Source organism: Epinephelus lanceolatus, chromosome 9, assembly GCF_041903045.1.
Source record: "Epinephelus lanceolatus isolate andai-2023 chromosome 9, ASM4190304v1, whole genome shotgun sequence".
NCBI lineage: Eukaryota > Metazoa > Chordata > Actinopteri > Perciformes > Serranidae > Epinephelus > Epinephelus lanceolatus.
In genome coordinates this window covers 41,102,490-41,122,703 of record NC_135742.1, presented here as the reverse complement: position 1 = coordinate 41,122,703, position 20,214 = coordinate 41,102,490, and the positions used below count along the sequence as shown (strand labels likewise).

The window sequence follows — 20,214 nt, the reverse complement described above, 5'->3', positions numbered from 1 at the left end:
ACAGAGAGCAATTACCCTGTGGTTTCCATGACAACAAGCAGTCCTGCCACTGCCTGTGCTCTGAGGGGGAGAGGAAGGGGGAATGGAAGTGAAGCGATGTGCCAGCCTTCAAGTAGTGCATTCACTCTGCTAAACATCAGAACTGACTGGAACACAGAGGCATCAAGTCTCTCTGTTAAATACATGTTACCACATGATGGTGCTCTGTCATAGAGAAACAGTGTTAGGACACAGCATTACAAATCACACACATCACTCAACACAGTAGAGCTGCATTATAACGTGCTGTAGTAGGTTAAAAACCTGAGTCTTACTCCACTGTTTGTCAGACTAGTGAGGACTAGTCAGACTGATGCGTTGAGAACTGATGAAGCCGCTTGGATAAGAGGCGAAACGTCTTCTAGACAAAATCAAAGTCCAGTTGCCTACGATTTAATTGTTGCCAGAACGTGCTGTAGTGCACACCTCTATGTTGGTCTAAGTGGGTTCATATAAACACGACAGGAGTTCCTCCTACATAATTAACTGTCCATCAGGCATACAGTGTAAAACATTCAGTGGCCTCTTACAGAAACACTGTCTCCTATAATAATAGTAATAATAGTAATAATAGTAAAAGAATATACAACTATTTTGCAACAGTTCTAGAAGGAAAGCAAATATGCATGGGTTATGTTTTCATGCTTCCACACTGTCAATAGACGTTTTATGTTGTCAGGTTGTCGATCCGTCCAGTTCTTGTGAACGTGATATTTCAGGAACGCTTAGAGAAGATTTCTTAAAACTTGGTGCAAACATCCACTTGGAATCAACAATGTACTGATTAGATTTTGGTGATCAAAGTTCACTGTGATCTTGTCTGTCTCATTCTTGTGAACACGATGTCTCAAGAACACCTTGAGGGAATTTTTTTTAATTTGGCAGGAACGTTCCCTTGGACTTTGAACTAACTGGATTTTAGTGGTTAATGTCAAAGGTCACTACGACCTCAAAAACAAGTTTTTGGCCATAATTCAGGAATTGATATGCTAATTATGATAAATATTTTACACAAAGGTCTAATACAGGGGTAGGCAACCTGCAGCTCCGGAGCTGCATATGGCTCTTCAGACCTTCTCCAGTGGCTCCCTGTGGCTTTGACATAAGATTATATGGAAATAAATAATGGTTATTTTTGAACATAAAACTCACTAAAGTGATTACTGCATTCTACAACTGTAAAAAGAGCGTAGTCTATACATCAAATACAAAATGTTTCAGTGTGTCATTAACTAAAATGTGCATACGTCTACGACCTGGTGCCTTTTCCTCTAACTTATTAAATTTTGCTTCAGTAGCTGTGGCTAGTCTGGAATCTCTCTAGCAAGGCTAGCTATAGATTCCAAACCCATAGAAGGAGAAGTCTTGGAGGAAAATACAGGATTTAATCAAGTGTTGACAGAATCATTTGCTTTCACCACCAACGCTGCAAAGTTAAAGTACAAAATAATTATAACTAGTCGACTGCAGAGTAGCTGCCTTGTAGTAAATCATATTAATGAATGCTCATTTAGACCTAATTGTAATGTTGATGGGCTAATTTAGATTTATTAGGCTGTTACCTATATTCAAATATGTTTTGCAGCTCCAGACAGATTTTTTTCCCCCCTTTTTTTAAACAATAATGGCTCTTTTAATCATAAAGGTTCCCGACCCCTGGTCTCATAGGATAAAATGAAGTGATGACATTTTATATCCAAAAAGTCAAAGGTCAACATCACTTTGATATCATAATGTTCTGCAAAACCATTTTCTTGCCTTTACTCGATGTCATATTTCAGGAACAGAAGGGGAGACATTTGGTCAGATACTAAATTAGTGTAATTAATCTTGGGTGTCCACCTTGAAACTGTGCTGTTTGTATACAGTAGCTCTTATGTGCTGCCGGGGGGAGATGTGTGTGAGGCATCCATGTTTTCACAGACATGGATGTGAACCAAGTGCAACTTGGCTGGTTTGCGAAGGCATACAACAGTGAGGTGGTAATTCTGGTTAGCCATGCAAGCAGCAAGGCTCTTTTTTTTTTTTTTTTACACTTTACCCATAGTGGCTATGAATATGTGTAAATCTGGCATTTGCTCACATTTTAAAACAGAATGAAGGATTTCAGGATCTGGAAAGTAAATGGAGGAAGGAATTAACGTTAATGTGACACACACACATTATAGTTGTTGATTAAGGAAATTGTGACTATCATTTGGGTGTGACGACTAACAGGCCCATGGTGAACTGAGTCTGTTCCAGTTCGTTTCAAAGGGTGTTTACAGATGTCAGACATAACCACCAGTGTGGTTTTCTAATTGTCTTCTGATCCAGTTACTGCCCAGTGTTCCCATTAATGTTATTTTATATATGTATGTACAGCTGGAATCTCATCCACATTTAGTGTCGTTTTTCCCCTGTGGCTCAGTGAGTTGTCTCTGTATTTACTCAGTTGTTCAGAATGACTGTTAAAACTAGAGAATCTGCAAATATTCTGTAGGTTTCAGCCATTGTAAAGCTGATTGCAGCTGCAGGGTTGCAGCGTGGTGGAGTGGTAATTGCACCAAGACTTGAATATATTAAAGCAGTGGAGCCATCCATCTCTACATAAAAAAACAGGATATAGGCTATTTATTTATATATAATACATTAGAAAGCAGTGATACATAGAGTCATTACTTCACTCTCTGTTTCCACCATTGCTATGGTTTGTGTGTTACACAGGACAGTTTAACCCCCCATGAACATTTTCAATAGCAAAATGTGTGTGGCTGTTAGCAACAGTAGCAAAAAATCCTTGTCTGTGAGCCTTATCAAGGCATGACAGATCATTAATGATGAAATGATGCCTCTTACAGAGTTTTATATCTCTAGCTAATGTTGATGTTCGTCTGCTGGAGTGGAGTCCTTTTCCAGATTCCTCACCATGTGTTATTAAGTCATAGCTTCTCCGTAGCAAACGAATAAATAACACGTCTTCTCTGCAGTGTTCGTCCTGCTATTGTTGCTGCACAGGGACTGTGCAATCATGTCATTTCATTATAATAACAAGTAATAATAAATGTATTCATATTGTGCAAATACACTTTACAGAGTGTTTGTCAAGACATTAAAATCAGATAAATGCAGAAAAAGTAAAAGCAATGAGGTAACTATTAAAACAGCTCATATCAATAACAACATTGTAGTAATAGTTTAATAGTTTATGCCTTATCAAGGCATTGCAGATCCTGAAAACATTCCTCAGAGATAGAGATTTTGGTCCATATTGACATGATGACATCACCTAGTTGCTGCAGATTTGTTGGCTGCACATCCAAGATGCAAATCTTGGATGTGCAGCCAAGAAAGTGTGCCAAGAAAATATCCCCCACACCATTACACCACCACCACCAGCAGCCTGAACCATTGATACAAGGCAGGATGGATCCATGCTTTCATGTTGTTTACACCAAATTCTGACCCTACCATCTGAATGTCACAGCAGAAATCCAACTTATCAGACCAGGCAATGTTTTTCTATTCTGTATCTTCTATTGTCCAATTTAAGTGAGTCTGTGTTAATTGTGGCCTCAGTTTCCTGTTGTTAGCTGACAGGAGTGGCACCAAGTGTGGTCTTCTGCTGCTGTAGCCCATCTGCTTCAAGGTTGGACGTGTTGTTCGTTCAGAGATGGTCTTCTGCATACCTTGGTTATAATGGTTGAATGGTTGTTTATATATATATATGTTTGTGATTGTTTTAATTTGTGTGTGCATGATTGTTGTTTTGTGTCATGCTGTGTCCTTAGTATATGTTATCCAAAGCACATGCTTTAAATGTGATACAAGCATAGCTTACCATGTAAGAGTGTGTTGACCATAAATAAGTGGTCATCAATAACACTGGAAATGATTTAGTTGTTCATTTTTGTAATACATATGTTGAAGGGAAATAGAGAAGACTCTTGATTCACAAGACAACAATCTATCTGATGTTCTCCGTGCAGAGGAAATCTGGGTTACAGCTCTCAGTTGAGTCAACATCCTTTTGACAAACTGAGTTGTACTGTATGTGTGTGTATGCTGTGCAAGTTAGTGCTCTGGTGTGTGTGTTGAACATCCTTGATATTTGCATTCAACGGGGACAGAAACCAGTCTCCCTGCCTTGTTATTCTGCATCACTGGAGTTAAGACTCTGGGGTGATAGACAAGATTTCCATCTTCTTTATAGGTCTCTCTTCTTAGCTATAATCTAAAATTTAATGTTGAGCTCTGATTAGATAGTGAGGCTCTCTGAGGATTTATATGGACCAAAATGTTCAGTATAAAAGATAATTTTCTAAACTACACTTAGGCTGTAATTCAATTTCTTCTCTCTGTTCCAGTGTGTACTTCAGGAAAAAAAAACTACTGCTGTCAGCGGACACCTAATAACATAAGGTGAGTGAGTGAACAAACTTTCATTTTCTGATAAAATAACATTAAAAAAAAATAAGCAGTGCTTTAAGGTACAGCTTGATTTTTCAGGTACATCTTTGAATTTGTGAGACATGTGTGACCCTTTGGAACCTAAGGGTGAAATATGGTCTCTGAAACCAACAACTACTCAGATGCATTAAAGGTGTCAAATGGAGTTTTCTTGTGTTTATGACGACCCTGATGAAGACCATAAGTCGAGACGCGTTCATCTGACAATAACATTTTCTGTATATTGCAAGTGTTGCTGCACTGTTTCCCTTCTCCATGTACATTAGAAGACGTTTAAGTTGTGCCTGAAATACATAGACCATACAAAATAATGGACTTAACAAACCATGACGTCACCCGTAGGTTTGTGAAATCCTGTTTTGAATCCTTGAGTTTGGCATCTTTGCCGTCGCCATCTCTGGTTTTGGAGCCATAAGTAACTATATTTGGATAAGAGGTTGGAGATAATCCTAACGTTAGCAGCTAGCTTGGTTAGCACAGTGCATTTACAGCTAAGGTTAACTGCGATAATGCTAATACTAATTTATTTAGCATTCCATCCATTTTCATCCACTTTTCCAAGGCCAGGTCGCAGGGGAAGCAGGCCAAACAAAGCACCCCAGGTGTCCCTCTCCCCAGTGACACTTTCCAGCTCCTTCTGGGCGACCCCAAGGTGTTCGCGGGCCAGATGACATATATCATGACATATCTGCCCCAGGGCCTCCTACTAGTTGAATCTGCCCAGAACACCTGAAACGGGAGGTGTTTGCTTGCTATACATATACAGTCTGGGCAGTCACAATAAAAGGCAGCAAGCATATGTCCGTTAGTGGTCCGTGCGGGCCCTCGTGGATACGTGGAACCGGAAACAGAAACTATGAACTGGCTTTTCAGACTGTTAGTCTTGGTAAATTTACTACTGTCTCTGCTTGGCTCATATGTATTCTACCCAGCCTCAGCAACAATAGACATGCTCTCATTATAATTTTTCTGCATGAGTGTGTCCTCATTTCTGTTACCATTGCTGTTCTGGGGGCAAAATCTGTGGAAACAGTTTTCCTGTTTGCCTTCTTACACTTTATATCTTAAGTGTTTTCTTTCTGCCTCTTTCTTTTTTGATGATCCATCCCTGGGGAGAAGAATAAACAAAGTAATTCAGGGGGGTCAAAATGAGCAGACTTTGTTGTTAGAGAACAATGATACACAGCAAAGAAAATCTTTTGTTTTAGGCAATTATTGTCCTGAAAGCAGAATCAGTTCTAGTGTCTTTAAAATGATGAGCAGAGTTCACTGAACCATGGCTGATGTGACATTATGCTACAGTAGATGTGTTGGTGCCGCCTTTGACAGTAATGACTAAGTCTGCTGTCAAGTATACATCGCTGAGTGATGAGCAAGTGACTAATGGGAACGGAGGCATATGCAGATATTATGTTTATACAGATTAAGTTTTCATGTTGAAACTTGATGTGACTGTAATGACATGGCCGCAGTCAGATGTGTTGCAGTTTGATATATTTTGGTTTATTTTCTGCAAATTTTTCCCCCTCTTTTAATTCAGTTTGACATGACTCTGTACTTCAGAGGGAACTGCACTAGTCAAGGCAAAGGTACCACTACCAGGAATCTAACACAGATCTATGTGGTGCTGGATGGGAACTTGACCCCTATGCCACCCGTGAGACAACCCAGTCTGCAGAGGAAAATTTTGGGTGTTTTTGCAAACCATAAATACATCAAATTTGCGCATTTATTACATTTATTATATACATTTTTCTAAAATGACATAGTGTTTGAGTTGACTTTCTTAGTTGGGAGGTTGAGGGGATGGTGAATGGCTGGTTACACTGGCCCCTGCCAAACTGCACAACACTGTTGGAAACCAACAAAAAACAAAAGTGGTTATGATTTAGCAAGTCATTGCTGTGTTGCATGCTGCCATCTTGAAGCATTCATCAAAAGTCTGACAAACACAGTTGGCTACCATAACCCTTGAGCTGTGTTGCAGCACCCACTTTTCTTTAATCAGAGTACAAACTGCTCCACAAAAGAGGCATGGGTCTGTGGACAGCTATGAGTCAAAAGTCAATGGATCAAATATTTCTCTTGAATAAACTGTAATAGGACTAGCATGGCAGGCTAGAGTGTGAGTAATTTGTAGTAGTCACTGTGTCACCAAACTTCCAGCACCACCCATTTCACAAAAATGTACCAATTTCTGTGTTAGAATCTGGTGTGACCAGAATTGACATTACATTTCATACATATTTCTGTCTACCACTTTCAGACTCTTCCCAGCAGCCTTTGCCCTCACCTCACAGAGGAGGAGCCTGCTGATGACGGACTACTAAAACTCTCTCTGACACAGTTCAAACAACCAGAATCAGACAGCCATGAACCCCCAAGAGACAGAGCTTGGCCAGGAGGTTATGGAGGAGACTGATGCCCCTCCTCGACATCGCCACAACAACCACAACAGCCGCTCCCGTAACCACAGCAACCAGGAAAAGCGCTACAGACGCTGTGAAGCCCCTGCTGGAGGAAGTTCTGGGAGCAGAGCCAGGGTGCCACAGCCACGCCAGCCACAGGAGGAGCAAGACATGGAGCTGCAGCATGGAGCTCAGTCTTCACAGCCCCAGCAGCCCCAGCAGCCCCAGCCCATTCCCCGACCCGCAGTCACACGTTATCGCCGACAGGGGGACAGCGAGGCCCGGATCAGAGCCCAGCAGCAGAGGCACAGACAGAGGCAGCAGAGAGAGGCAGAGAGAGCACAACATTTAGCACAACAACAGGAGAAGCAGCAACACGCAGAGATGACCCAAGAAGATGAAAGAGAGAGGGACGATTCAGTGCTCGCCCGTTCAGCGAGCACCGAGAGCGGCTTCCACACCCATACTGACCGGGCTGAGGGGGACGATGGTCTGGTGATGATGTCTCTGGAGCCTGAGGGGCAACCAGAAGCAGAGGACGAGGCTGGGAACTACGGAGTCCAGCTACGGCCGGAGGCGGAGGGGTACACTGAGAGTGCGGAGGCTGAACAACAACATCTCCATTCACAGCCTGCCTATCCTCCTCAGCCCCCGCCACTGCCACGTGAACCTCTGCCTGATATCCAGAATCCACAGAGACAAGATGAAGCAGAGGAGATGCTGAATGCTGGCTACTCAAACTATGTCTACACCCAGCCCCTCAGCCACTCTGGAGGAAGGGCCAACATCTCGACTGGTCAGAGCTTGGATAGTTTAGATGCTGTCCTTGCGGATGAAGCCTACTCTGAGCCATATGACATTTACTCACTCTCAGAGCATGTTTACGAGGAAATCTGCGATGCTCCTGCAGCAGTTTCATCTCCTGCAGATGGGGCTGAGGACAGAGAGTCTCTTCAACAGAGGAGGGCCGGCTTTCAGCTGTTGGAGGGCCCGGCAGGAGGTGGGGATTACCATCAGCAGGAGGCGGTGGGATCCCGTCTGCGCCACTATGACGAACGTTCAGATGGCGAGTCAGACAGCCCAGAGAAGGAGGCAGAGTTTGCTCCATACCCACGTGCCGACAGCTGTGACCAGGAGGAGGACATTGACAGCATCGTGGCTGAGGTCAAAGAAAGCCTAAGCTCTCAGAGTCTTCATCGTGCTGCGGAAGACACCATTGATGAAGAAAATGAGCTTCAGCGGGGAGGAGAAATACCCCAGCCTGAGTTCCAAATGGACTCTGAGAAGAACCACAAAGCTGCCAATCCAGGGAAGCCAGCCAGGAAACAGGCTGTGAGTCCTTCAGAGGAGCTTGTAGCAGTGAAAAACAGTCAGGAGAAGAGGGATGCCATATCCCTGGCCATCAAGGACATTAAGGAGGCCATAGAGGAGGTGAAGACCAGAACAGTGAGATCTCCATACACACCTGATGAGCCCAAGGAGCCCATCTGGGTAATGAGGCAGGACCTGAGCCCCACTGTTGAGTGTGACCTACAGCCATCACTGGGGGCTGATGTAAGTAGAACAGCTCTGGCTATTATTGATCAAGTTGCATTGGATAACATGGTTGTTCTGTTAGTCAAGTGTTTACTAATTAATTTGTTAGTTTACCTTGATTATTTTAAAAGGCTGGGTGATTCAAATTACAGAATTACATTTTTTCTCCCTCAGCTCTAGTAGTACCACAGTGGGAAGACACCTTAGTGTGTATTTACTATTTTAAGCCAACAGAGAGCATAAAGAGCAAGAACAAAAGACCAAAACACTTTATTTCATCAATAGCATCAGTTACACAATTCATCACTTGTTGCTTAGAGTCTGAATGTGTCAGACAGCAAAAACACACACACAAGCTGTGATGAGGTGCACTGACGCTGACACACCAACTGGACAAATGGCAGCTTAGAGGCGGAACGTCACAACATATCACCTCTGTGTGGGACAGAGGGCAGCACATTGTCATAACATGGAAACATCTTGCAGGCTATAGTTCAAACCAACTCTAGCTTTTACGTCAGTGACACCATGTTTATGCAGGATGTGCTTCAGCCAAGTTTTTTAATCATCAACCTCAAGCGCCTTTTATGGCTTTCAGTCTATTTTCTTCCATTCTACAGGCCTATGCATAATGATGTTGATTCTGGGCTCTACACAGCAGTACACGTTGGGCTCCCTTCACTATTGTGTGCATAGAAGGATTCTTACTTCTTAAAATGAGTGCCCAGGCACACTCACTGTCGGATTCATGACACATGTGCACTGACGGATTTTGTTCTTACCACCACGTGTATGTCAGTGAATCAGATTCATTCTAAAATTTCAGGCACATGCCCACTAATTGCAATCACTGCCATGCCCCCTCTCTATGCATAGAAATACATTTCCCCAGAGGTGTATTAGGGAGAAAGCTGTGAAGTTGTTTCTTCACACACATTAAAGCCCTGACACACCAGTGTCTGACCCTCAGTGAGCATCCGTAAATGTTATGGCAGTCAGAAACAGCTACATGTTCAAACATGTCAGTCTCTGGTGCGCTCTCTCCTGAAGGCACGGACTGCAACATCCTCCAGCAAGGTTAGATATGGCATCTTAACACCTGTTTGAAGGTTGTCAGAAGTAATTAGTTGGCTGCAAATGAACATATGCGCAATTTCTGTAAAATAAAAACTGGGACATAGTTGTATTCATAGTTGAATTTTTGAATTAATAATTGATGATAAAAGGGCATCAACTTCATAGTTATTTAATACATTTGACCAATGCATTAGTCAATTAACCATTATTATTATTTCAAGCAGGACACGATGTCAAGCTCAGCTCACATCCCAACTACATCAGCTGATCTCAAGCAGCCCTCAACTGATGGATCAGCTGATTGATGGAAGGAAGTCAGCTGATAGATGATCACATGATTCCTTTCTATGCAACCAATTGGGAAACCTCATTCAGTGACCCTATTTAAACTGCTTTGGCCTGCCTGCTGTTACTGCTTCCTCTGCAAGCGGCTTTGCCACCCGCCTCCACCCCAGCTCCTCCTTTTCACGCTGTGTCTGACTTATCAATGTCATTTCTGTTTGTTAACAGTGCTTGCTCTGTTCTGTTTCCGGGGGGGTCTTTGCTGCTGCTCTGGCTGCCTTAGGCTTTCCATGCAGCCACATGGAAGGGCAGGGAAGTGTACTCTCTTTGCCTTAGGCTTTCCACAAAGGCACATGGGAGGGCGGACAGGTGTGCTCTCTCTGCCTTAGGCTCTCTGTGTAGACCCTAGGAAAGGCAGAGAAGCCTCAAAACAGAGCCATACCACCAAATCTAATAATGCAAATGGAAATTAAGTTTTCTTTGACTAAAGTGGTCCTGACTGAATTATGGTTTTAATATACATTTCGTTAAAAGGCGTGTTTACATTTTCTGAGACAGCCGGGCTTTTATCATTTATGCGTACATAAAGTCTGACACAGTTCTAAATTTGTTCGCAGAGTAGGAAAAAATTCAGGTAGTAAAATACTGATGAATCGCAGATTTCTACAAAAATGTTTGTACGCACGGTTTAAGCACAGATTTGTGCACATGCACTATTTGTGAATGAGGCCCAATGTGTGAAGGTACTGATGGAAGACTGAAGCTGCTGAAACGTATGTTTGCACATCCCTTCAGTGCAGGGATGCATGATATTTTTATTTTTTGCCAATATCTGACATGGTGATATGCTTATATATAACAACTAATTTGGCCAATAACCGATACAGTTATTGATAACAGCAGATGGAGACATGGAATGCTTTTTAATGTATGTAATATTCATTCATTGTGCAAAATAAGAAAAAGCATGTTGGCCAATTCTGATAGTTCATTTTAAAGCTGATATTGGCTGATGCAGATGATGTACTGATATTATCAGCATGTTGGCTGTTGGTTTGGAGTTTTCAAGATTTCCACCTTTGCCTGGAATTTCATATGTAATGATCCCAAAATGGTAGAAAAAGATTTCTGCACACTTAATCTATGCAGTGTCTCACTTTATTGTTAAAGGGAAATTTCGGTTTATTTCAACCTGTCTCCTATCATCCTAAATTTCTTTCAAGTCACTAGTGACATAGAAATAATAGTTAGCATGTTAGCCGTTAGCCTAGATACAGCTGTAGCGTCAGACCTGTTAAAACGTAATTTAACGGGCATCCTTTCAAGTGCAAAGTTAGTCCACTAAACAAGCTTTTTCTCCACAAAGACCGCCTCATATCGTTAGGATAAATGTCAGAGAACATATAGAAAATGACATGTAAACGTGTTGTCTTACCTTACCGGTGTGCTGCCATGTTTGTTGTTTACCATTTAGCTAAGGCTGCAACCGGTCCCATTCCTTGCAACAGAGGCATTCCTCTTCTGTGGGCATTGGGGTACAGCATTCACAGGTAACGTTACACCACCAATCTCCAGAGCTACGCAGCCTTGCAGCAGCCATTCCTCCTCTGTCGTCCTCTACCTGTTGTGCCTCTCTCTCTCCTCCTCCGTTCTTCAGTTTCACAAAGCTCTTCGTCAGTGTATTCTGGCTCAAATAAATGGTTACTTTTACCAGCTTGTTCACTGTTGCCTTATGAATGCTCTGATGAAGGTCAAGTAGACCAAAAGCTTAACAATAAACTGAGACACTGCATAGGTGTAAGTGTGCAAAAATCGTTTTCTACCATTTTCATCATCATTACATATGAAATTCCATGCAAAGGTGGAAATCTTCATTTTGGACTCATTGATGTTCTTCAGCACCTTGCTAAGACTCAGCCGGGTGGAGCAGTAGCTATTCTGCGTATGTAATGATCCCCAAATTTAGCAGAAACATCTTGTTCCAGAAACAGTATCCCTAATACTCTGGATAATCCACAGACCTCATTGTGCACTATCGTCATTGGAACTACAGGTTATCAAAGAAGAGAGTCTCCATTAGAAATGAAAACTGATATTGATACTCTGTTCTGTGGATCAACCAGAGTAATGTGGACACAGTGTAATTTTCAGTGTGAGCAACCTATAAACTAAATTTCTTCTATTGCATTTGGGTGGAGGCAGAATTCCAGAGGCTTTACTTGATTTAATTCACTGTTATTTCCTCCTTGGTTTGAGACAGTGGAAGATATAAATTCAACTGAGGAATGTGGATGGTATTATCATTATTATTATTATTAGTAAGGTATTCTGTGCCTTTTGTGAATAATTAAACAAATGTCTTGATGGCATAATAGTGTAGTAAACATGAGGTTAACAAACTTGAAATAAAGCAGCAGGATTCTGCACATCATTGTTCTCTGAGTGTATTCAACACCAAAAGTTACAATAATTAAGCAGAACAATAAGTCAGCATTGCACAAATATCTAAAGTCCTTGTTGTTCAGGCAGAAAGCACTCAGACCTGCTTGAGGTTGTTCTGTTGCATCAGCAACAGCTAAAACAGTATGGGATAATTTCATAGATACAAAGCCATGCATCTGAAATACATCAAAGCCATCAAAATTTAAATCCTGTGATAACATCCAGTGACAGCTATCTAAACAAAGCCTGCAGTAAAAGTATGATGAAACATTTACAGTGGGAACATAGCTGAAGGTCACAGACTCTGATGGGTCACAGAATACAGTGTAACATCTGTTATCTCATAATTATGAGACCTTTTCTTGTAATGATCAGATAATAAGTCACAATTATGAGATAAAGATTCTATTTTATTTGTTTTTCACTTTGGTGAAAGTAATGATCTTATGTTCTGCTGAAGTTGAAATATTTAAGTTTAAATATTATTGTCTTGTTACAGTGGTGTGTAAAATAACAAACATTTCTCAATTGTTAAGACTTTCCCTTGTAAATGTTACATTATCTTACAGATGTGTGTGTGTGTGTGTGTGTGTGTCACTGGTCTACCTCTTTGTCTTAATCCTGACTGTGTGGTGTATTTGGCCTTCTGTATGACTCTTCCACAAATATGAGCTACTGTATAAGAACTGAAATGACGATTGTGTAAACCCAGTCTGTTTGCTGTAGGGCTGTAGTCAACCAAAGAAAATCTTGGTAAAAGTCGCACATAATCTTCAACTAATCGATTAGTCGTGGAAAAAAAAAAAATCTGCCAGTTATTTTTACTTGTGCAGTGGTATGTCTGTGTCACTCTGCAGTTACACCTCCAAAACTCTAGTCGGCGGTGGAGGACTGTGTTAAGTGCTGTAAAGTTTAGTTCAAATCAAACTTTATTTATAGTTGATTCAAAACACACATTAAATATGGCTTAATAGAGACAATTCCAAACACAAGTACACAAACTGGCTGCACTATAAATCGCAGAACTGACAAACACTTGTCTTTATCTGGACACATTTCCCCCACCAATACAACATGCTAATGTTATTAGCACAAGTCTATGGCATTTTACATTGTATAAATTAGCCTAGCGTCTAGCGATCTTTACCTCTTCTCATATAAAACCAGGGACAACAGCAACATGTAACAAAGGTAACAGCACTCAATGTGGCTCCATTACAACTCACAACATTCACTGACAAAACAACTGTCTTATACTAAACACGTTTTCCAAGCAAATACAACATGCTAATGTTATTAGTGCCAGCCTATGGCATTTTACATGCTCTCTCTCTCTCTCTCTCTCTCACACACACACACACACACACACTATTAACATTTAGAAAATTTAGAAGAACAACACAATTATATCATTGTATCCTTGTTAGTGGAGGGCTAAACTGGAATTTTGTTTGGCCAGCAAAGGTCTCTAGTGCGCTTGCTCTATATGGGCTCAAGGATGTGGATAAGCTAAGTAACTTTATACCCAAACTTTTTTGACTTCATGTGAGCAACTTTCATAGAAAGGAACAGGGCACTGCCTCCAACGCTGCATCCAGTTCTACTGGGTGAAACAGTTTCAGAACATAAAACCACACCGTGTTGTTTTGACATTTCTCTTTGTGTTCAGGTTTGGGAACAAGATTCATGTCAGTAAACTATTGTCTGTTGTCTGTATTGATTTTGACTGTGTTGTTATAGTGGGTGATTTTAATATTCATATTGACAATCCCAAAGATGGCAGTGAGAAAGAACTTTTCTACATCCTGGACAACTTTGAACTTCCCCAGCATGTAACAGAGCCAACACACAATAAGGGACATATTTTAGATCTAATTATCTCCAAAGGGCTCAACATTTCTGAGGTTGTGGTGACTGATGTTGCCTTTTCTGATCATTGCTGTTTTCTTTAAAATGGCCATCTCCGCTGAAACCAGTAAAAGTACAACAGGAGTAATCAGAAAACGCTATATCAACGAAAACACCTGTACTATTCACCAAGGATTTCATACCCACACCAGCTGTGCCCTCAGTCTCTGTCAATGATCTGGTTCATAGTTTCAGCTCTAAAGCTATAAATATTATGGACAATATTGTCCCCATGAAGGTCAAAGTTGTCTCTGGTAAGAAAAAACCACCATGGAGGAACGCCACACAGGTAAAAGCTCAAAAAAGAGAATGTAGAAAAGCAGAATGCAGGTGGCGAAAAACCAAACTCCAGGTTCATTATGACATCTATAAGGAAAGTCTGCACATCTATAGCTTGGAGCTAAAAAGGGCGCGGCATAAATACGCGCAGCGCCTTTTTCTCTGAGATTATCAACAAAAATAACAACAATGCACGGACTTTATTTACTGTTGTTGACAGACTGACAAACCCATCAGCGTCAGTCCCTCCTGAACTGCTATCCACCAAGGCATGCAATGACTTTGCTTCTTTTTTCACAGACAAGATTTCAAAGATAAGACAGACAGTCTGTAACTCCAACACAGTGGCTATTTCACCTGTGCCTCATAAGACTACTCCAGTTAATTTGGCACTTTTTCACCCATTAAATTATGCTACTTTGACAGACATAGTTAGAAACCTTAGGTCCACTACCTGCTGCCTTGACACTATGCCTACAAGCTTTTTTAAAGATGTTTTTATTTGCATAGCATCAGATATACTACAGATAGTCAACTGTTCTCTTCAGTCAGGCCTTTTTCCAATGGCCCTGAAAACTGCAGTCATTAAACCTCTCTTAAAAAAGCCTAATCTGGATGCCTCAGTAATAAATAACTACAGGCCCATATCAAACCTACCATTTTTAGGAAAGATCATTGAAAAGGTTGTTTTTCAGCAACTTAACACCTTCTTGGAGCAAAACAATTCCTTTGATGCCTTTCAGTCTGGATTTTGAGCACATCACAGCACTGAGACTGCACTTGTAAAAGTTTTAAATCACATTCATCTGAGCAGTGATGCATCAAAGATTTCGGTTCTGGTATTACTGGACCTCAGTGCTGCATTCGACACAGTTGACCATAACATACTGCTCGACATACTAGAAAAGTTTGTGGGACTTTCTGGCACTGTGCTAAATTGGTTTAAATCTTATTTACAATACAGGGAATTCTTTGTGTCACTTGGCAATTATGAATCTGTGCGAACAAAGATTACATGTGGAGTTCCTCAAGGGTCCATTCTTGGGCCTCTTCTGTTCAACATCTATATGCTCCCTCTTGCTCAGATTATGGAATATCATAACATCGCCTACCATACTTATGCAGATGACACACAACTTTACATAACAGTGTCACCAGATGACTGCAGTCCCCTATATCTACTAAATAAGTGCATTGACGAAATCAATACGTGGATGTGCCAGAATTTTCTACAACTAAACACAGAAAAAACTGAGATAGTTGTTTTTGGCCCCAAAGAACAAAGATCAATAGTCAGTGCTCACCTTGACGCCATGACACTAAAACCTACAAATCAAGCCAGAAATCTTGGTGTAGTTCTGGACTCAGACCTAAATTTCAATAGTCACATTAAGACAATTACTAAATCAGCCTACTACCACCTTAAAAACATAGCAAGAATAAAAGAATTTCTGTCTAAACAAGATACAGAAAAACTTGTTCATGCTTTCATTTTCAGCAGGCTGGACTATTGTAACGGTGTCTTTATAGGCCTGAGTAAAAAATCAATCAGACAAATGCAGCTCGTCCAGAACGCTGCTGCTAGAGTCCTCACCAACACCAAGAGAGTGGAGCACATTACACCAGTGCTTAAATCACTGCACTGGCTTCCTGTGTGTCAAAGGATAGACTTTAAAATCTTGTTACTTGTCTATAAAGCACTAAATGGTCTCGGGCCTAAATACATCTCTGATATACTTGTACGTTATGAAGCATCCAGACCCCTCAGATCATCTGGAACAGGTTTACTCAGTGTTCTCAGGATCAAAACCAAACAAGGTGAAGCAGCCTTTAGTTTCTATGCTCCCCGTCTGTGGAACAAACTTCCAGAAACTTCCTGAAACTGTCAACTCATTCAAATCAAGGCTTAAAACATTACTATTTACTGCAGCTTACCAGTGAACTAGATATGTAACTTATTGTTAGGATAATCTGTAGCTATTGTTTTTATATTTGTCTGCTGTTGCTTTTGCTTTATGTTTGCTTTTTAAATGCATTTTCTGCACTGTTTTTCTTGCTTTTAGCTTTTGTTTTTAATGATCTATTGTTCCTTTAATGTTTTATCTTAACGTATTTCTCTTGTAAAGCACATTGAATTGCCTTGTGTATGAATGGTGCTATATAAATAAAACTGCCTTGCCTTGCCTTGCTTAGTGAACTTTGGAGTTATTGGTAAGTGTATTTTTGAACTTTGAGAGCTAGGGTAGCATTTTCCAGTTTGTCTCCAGTAACTGGCAAAGGTAGCAGAAAGTGTTCAGCAGATCTCCAGCAATTAGGGTCTGTGTCCATCAGAATGTTTTTTTCTGAGGCTGGCGTATTTTTGTTATGCTTTGCAATGGGCGCCGTGTATTTATGCCGTGTTACAAATGCTGGTAGTGCGAAGAGGTGTTGAGCATCAATTTTGCACTAAGCACTGGCTGTTGGTCTTTTTTCTAAGCACCAAGAGTTGAAAAATGTCCAACTTTCGGTAAAAAGGCCATGTTGGTCATGGTCATTTCAGTCATTCAATCACAGTGTAAGAGAGACAAATCATCACATCTTACATGTACTGAAGGTGCTGAACAACAACATCACCCATCCATTCATACATGAGGCCGGGTCACAGGGGCAGCAGGCCAAGCATAGCACCCCAGATGTCCCTCTCCCCAGTGACACTTTCCAGCTCCTCCTGGGTGACCCCAAGGTCCAGTGTGTTCTGGGTTTACCCCAAGACCTCCTACCAGTGCGGCGTGCAGGAACAGGAGGCATCCTAATCAGATGCTTGAGTCACCTCAACTGACCCCTTTTGATGCGAAGGAGCATCTCTACTCTGAGCTCTCTCCTGATGTCTGAGCTCCTCACCCTATCTCTGAGGCTGAGCCCAGCTACCCCATGGAGCCATTTGTATCTGTGATCTCATTCTTTTGGTCAATACCCAAAGTTCATGACCATGGGTAAAGTTTGGCATGTAGATGGATCAGTAAATAGAAAACTTCACCTTGCGGCTTAGCATCCTCTTCACCACAACAGTCATTGCAGATGCCGCACTGAACCACCGATCCATCTCACGCTCCATTTTACCCTCACTAGTGAACAAGACCTCGAGATATTTGAACTCCTTTGTTTGAGGCAGTAACTCTCTCTCAATCCAGAGGGGCCAATCCACCGTTTTCCAGGAGAGAATCATGGCCTCAGACTTGTAGGAGTTGTCATCCCAACCCATTGTCGGGATGGGATGACAACAACAATGGAGGAGAAATCTGTCAATATACTGTATATAGGCCTGTTATGTTTCCTCTCATGAATTCACAGACCTGCGGGTCTGTCCTCTCTCTGTCAGTATGCTTCAGCCTTCCCCTTATCCAAAGCATGTACTCTACTTTGTGCCGATATGTTTACTTCTGTGGATATTCTGTATCATAGGAACCAGACATGACTATCTCAGCTGAAAAAATGCCAAGCCTCCAAGGCACTCTTAAACACTCACAGCTGGGCATTTCCTAAGGAGCTCCTGGTGTTTTCAGCTGTAAAGAAAATGCTTTGGTGGACACGGAGCCTTAGATGCCCCCCTCAGAAATCTTGGGTTGCGCTATGTGGAACTGCCCTGTCTTTGGATAGTATGCTAACCCTCACATTATTTGGATCCCTTATTGGTAGTGGGGATTACTACAAACATTGTTCCCGGCCTGAATAGAAATCCCATTCATGTGGTATTTCTCTCCACTCCGACCTCCACCCTCCCTCCTCCCAATGATTTATTCAGTAAGCTTGAAAGAGAGAGAGAAAGGTAAAGAGCAAGACAAGTTAAATAATTCAGTGAGGATCTAGTAACAGGACAACATGGGCTGTTTTCCCATGTACTTCATACCTGCAGTCTGTTTTTAACTTCATCTTTAGAAGAATGCCACCTCAACATACAGTGTAAATGACTTCAACAAATTCAACAAAGTCAACAAAGCAAATCTATGTCATCAGACATTCAGACAGACAGACAGACAGACAGACAGATAGATAGATAGATAGATAGACAGACAGACAGACAGACAGAGACCCAGGCTGTTGGTTCCATGATGAATCCTGATACCTGAGTGTCACCTGAGCAGCTGACACTGGTGTTACATTTAACCACGCACACACACACAGCCACTCTCAATGCTAGTTCATTTGGAGCACTTGTTGAGGTTCAGCTGGGATTGTTTCTTTTCTAAAAGCCATGGAAAATTTTTGGATGTATCAAGTGGAAAAGCTTGAGGAGGAGCAAGCCAAGCAGAAGCAGCAGACTGACCAACATGATGGAGATGAGGTGTGGAAAATTTGAAGAGTTTATGATAATTTTTCCACTGGTGTGTTGAAGTGATGGTTTATATTTGTAGCAGTGGTGGAATCAATTGTCTTAAAAGTGTTATTATGTGTGGAGGGGACACAAAACGATGTGTTTAGAAGATCAAATTTCTCATTTCAAAGCCCTCTTGTGGATTCATAGAGAAGCTGAAAGTGTTGATGTTCGCTAATAATGTTTTCTTTTGGAAATTAAGACTCAATTGTCTGATTTTTACAGACAACAATTTGTGAACATGATTTAATTATCTCGATGTAGGAAATGGTGATCATGATCATGATAATACTTTTTGGCCTCTTTTCTCTTGAGATGGCTCTTTCTTTCACACAGCTGAGAAGCTTTATAATGGTATATTATTAAGCTCAGAAGCCTGTCACCCTGAGATAATGACTGGTGTAAGAATTATTCAGATCCTTTACTTCAGTAAAATGATACCACGCTGCAACAGAGAAGTAGTCCTGCAAAGTACAAATCAGCACAATTTAGTAGTTTATACACTGCTGGGTTGTTTACTCTATAATGATGCAACATATTTTATCTTTTGTCATATGTTTTACAATCCTAATCTGAAAAGTAACTAAAGCTGTCCCATAAATGTAGTTGTGTAAAAAGTACAATATTTCCCTCTGAAGTGAGCAGAAAGCAAATGGCAGTATGAAATGGAAATACTTGAGTAAAGTACAATCACCTCAAAACTGTATTTAAATCCATCCACCCATCCATCCATCCATGTCATGACAATGTGCTGCCCTCTGTCCCACACAGGTGATATGTTGTGATGTTTTGTATCTATGCTGCCATTTGTCCAGTTGGTGTGTCAGCGTCAGTGCACCTCATCACAGCTTGTGTGTGTTTGTTTTGTGCAACTAAAGCTGTTGATGTTGGCTGTGTGAACCTTTGTGAAACTCAACTTACATTGTCCTTTAGGCTTTTCAGAATGCCAATCAATCTTTGGGTCCTGGTATTTATGTAGATGCCACTTGACACGCACCCCCCACCCAAACACTGTTGCAGACCAAGTACACTCCCTCATGGCAGTGGCACTCTCTGATGGCAGTAGTTTCCCCCAGCAGGACGATGCACCATGCCACACCACAAAAACTGTTCAGGAATGGCCCAAAGAATGTGACAAAATGATTGGACACCAGCCTGTCCTCCAGATTCCCCAGATCCCAGTCTGATGGAGCATTTATGGTATGTGCTGGTACCCCACCTCACAACCTACAGGACTCAAAAGATCCACTGCCACCCCCTGGTGCCAGACAGCACAGGACATCCAGAGGTCCTATGTCTGTGCCTCGAAATGTCAGAGCCAAGTCAGATCCAAAGAGGCCCAACTGTCGATTGGACTTGGCTCTGACCTAACAAGGCATGGACATATGTAGGACTTCGAGGGTACCAGCACGTCCCACATTTACTCAATTGCTTGGGATCTGG

The 20,214-nt window shown here is 41.5% G+C and overlaps 1 protein-coding gene across 1 annotated transcript in view; it reads left to right on the top strand.

Annotated features, from left to right (window-relative positions):
* The window catches only part of apba1a (amyloid beta (A4) precursor protein-binding, family A, member 1a), an 81,991-nt gene that overhangs the window by 31,791 nt on the left and 29,986 nt on the right, over window positions 1-20,214 (top strand). Inside the window, exons 2-3 of the mRNA XM_033619238.2 lie at window positions 4,386-4,440; window positions 6,755-8,450. Coding sequence (XP_033475129.1) covers window positions 6,861-8,450 — 1,590 coding nt within the window. The 5' untranslated portion in view covers window positions 4,386-4,440; window positions 6,755-6,860. The remainder of the gene's footprint in view (window positions 1-4,385; window positions 4,441-6,754; window positions 8,451-20,214) is intronic.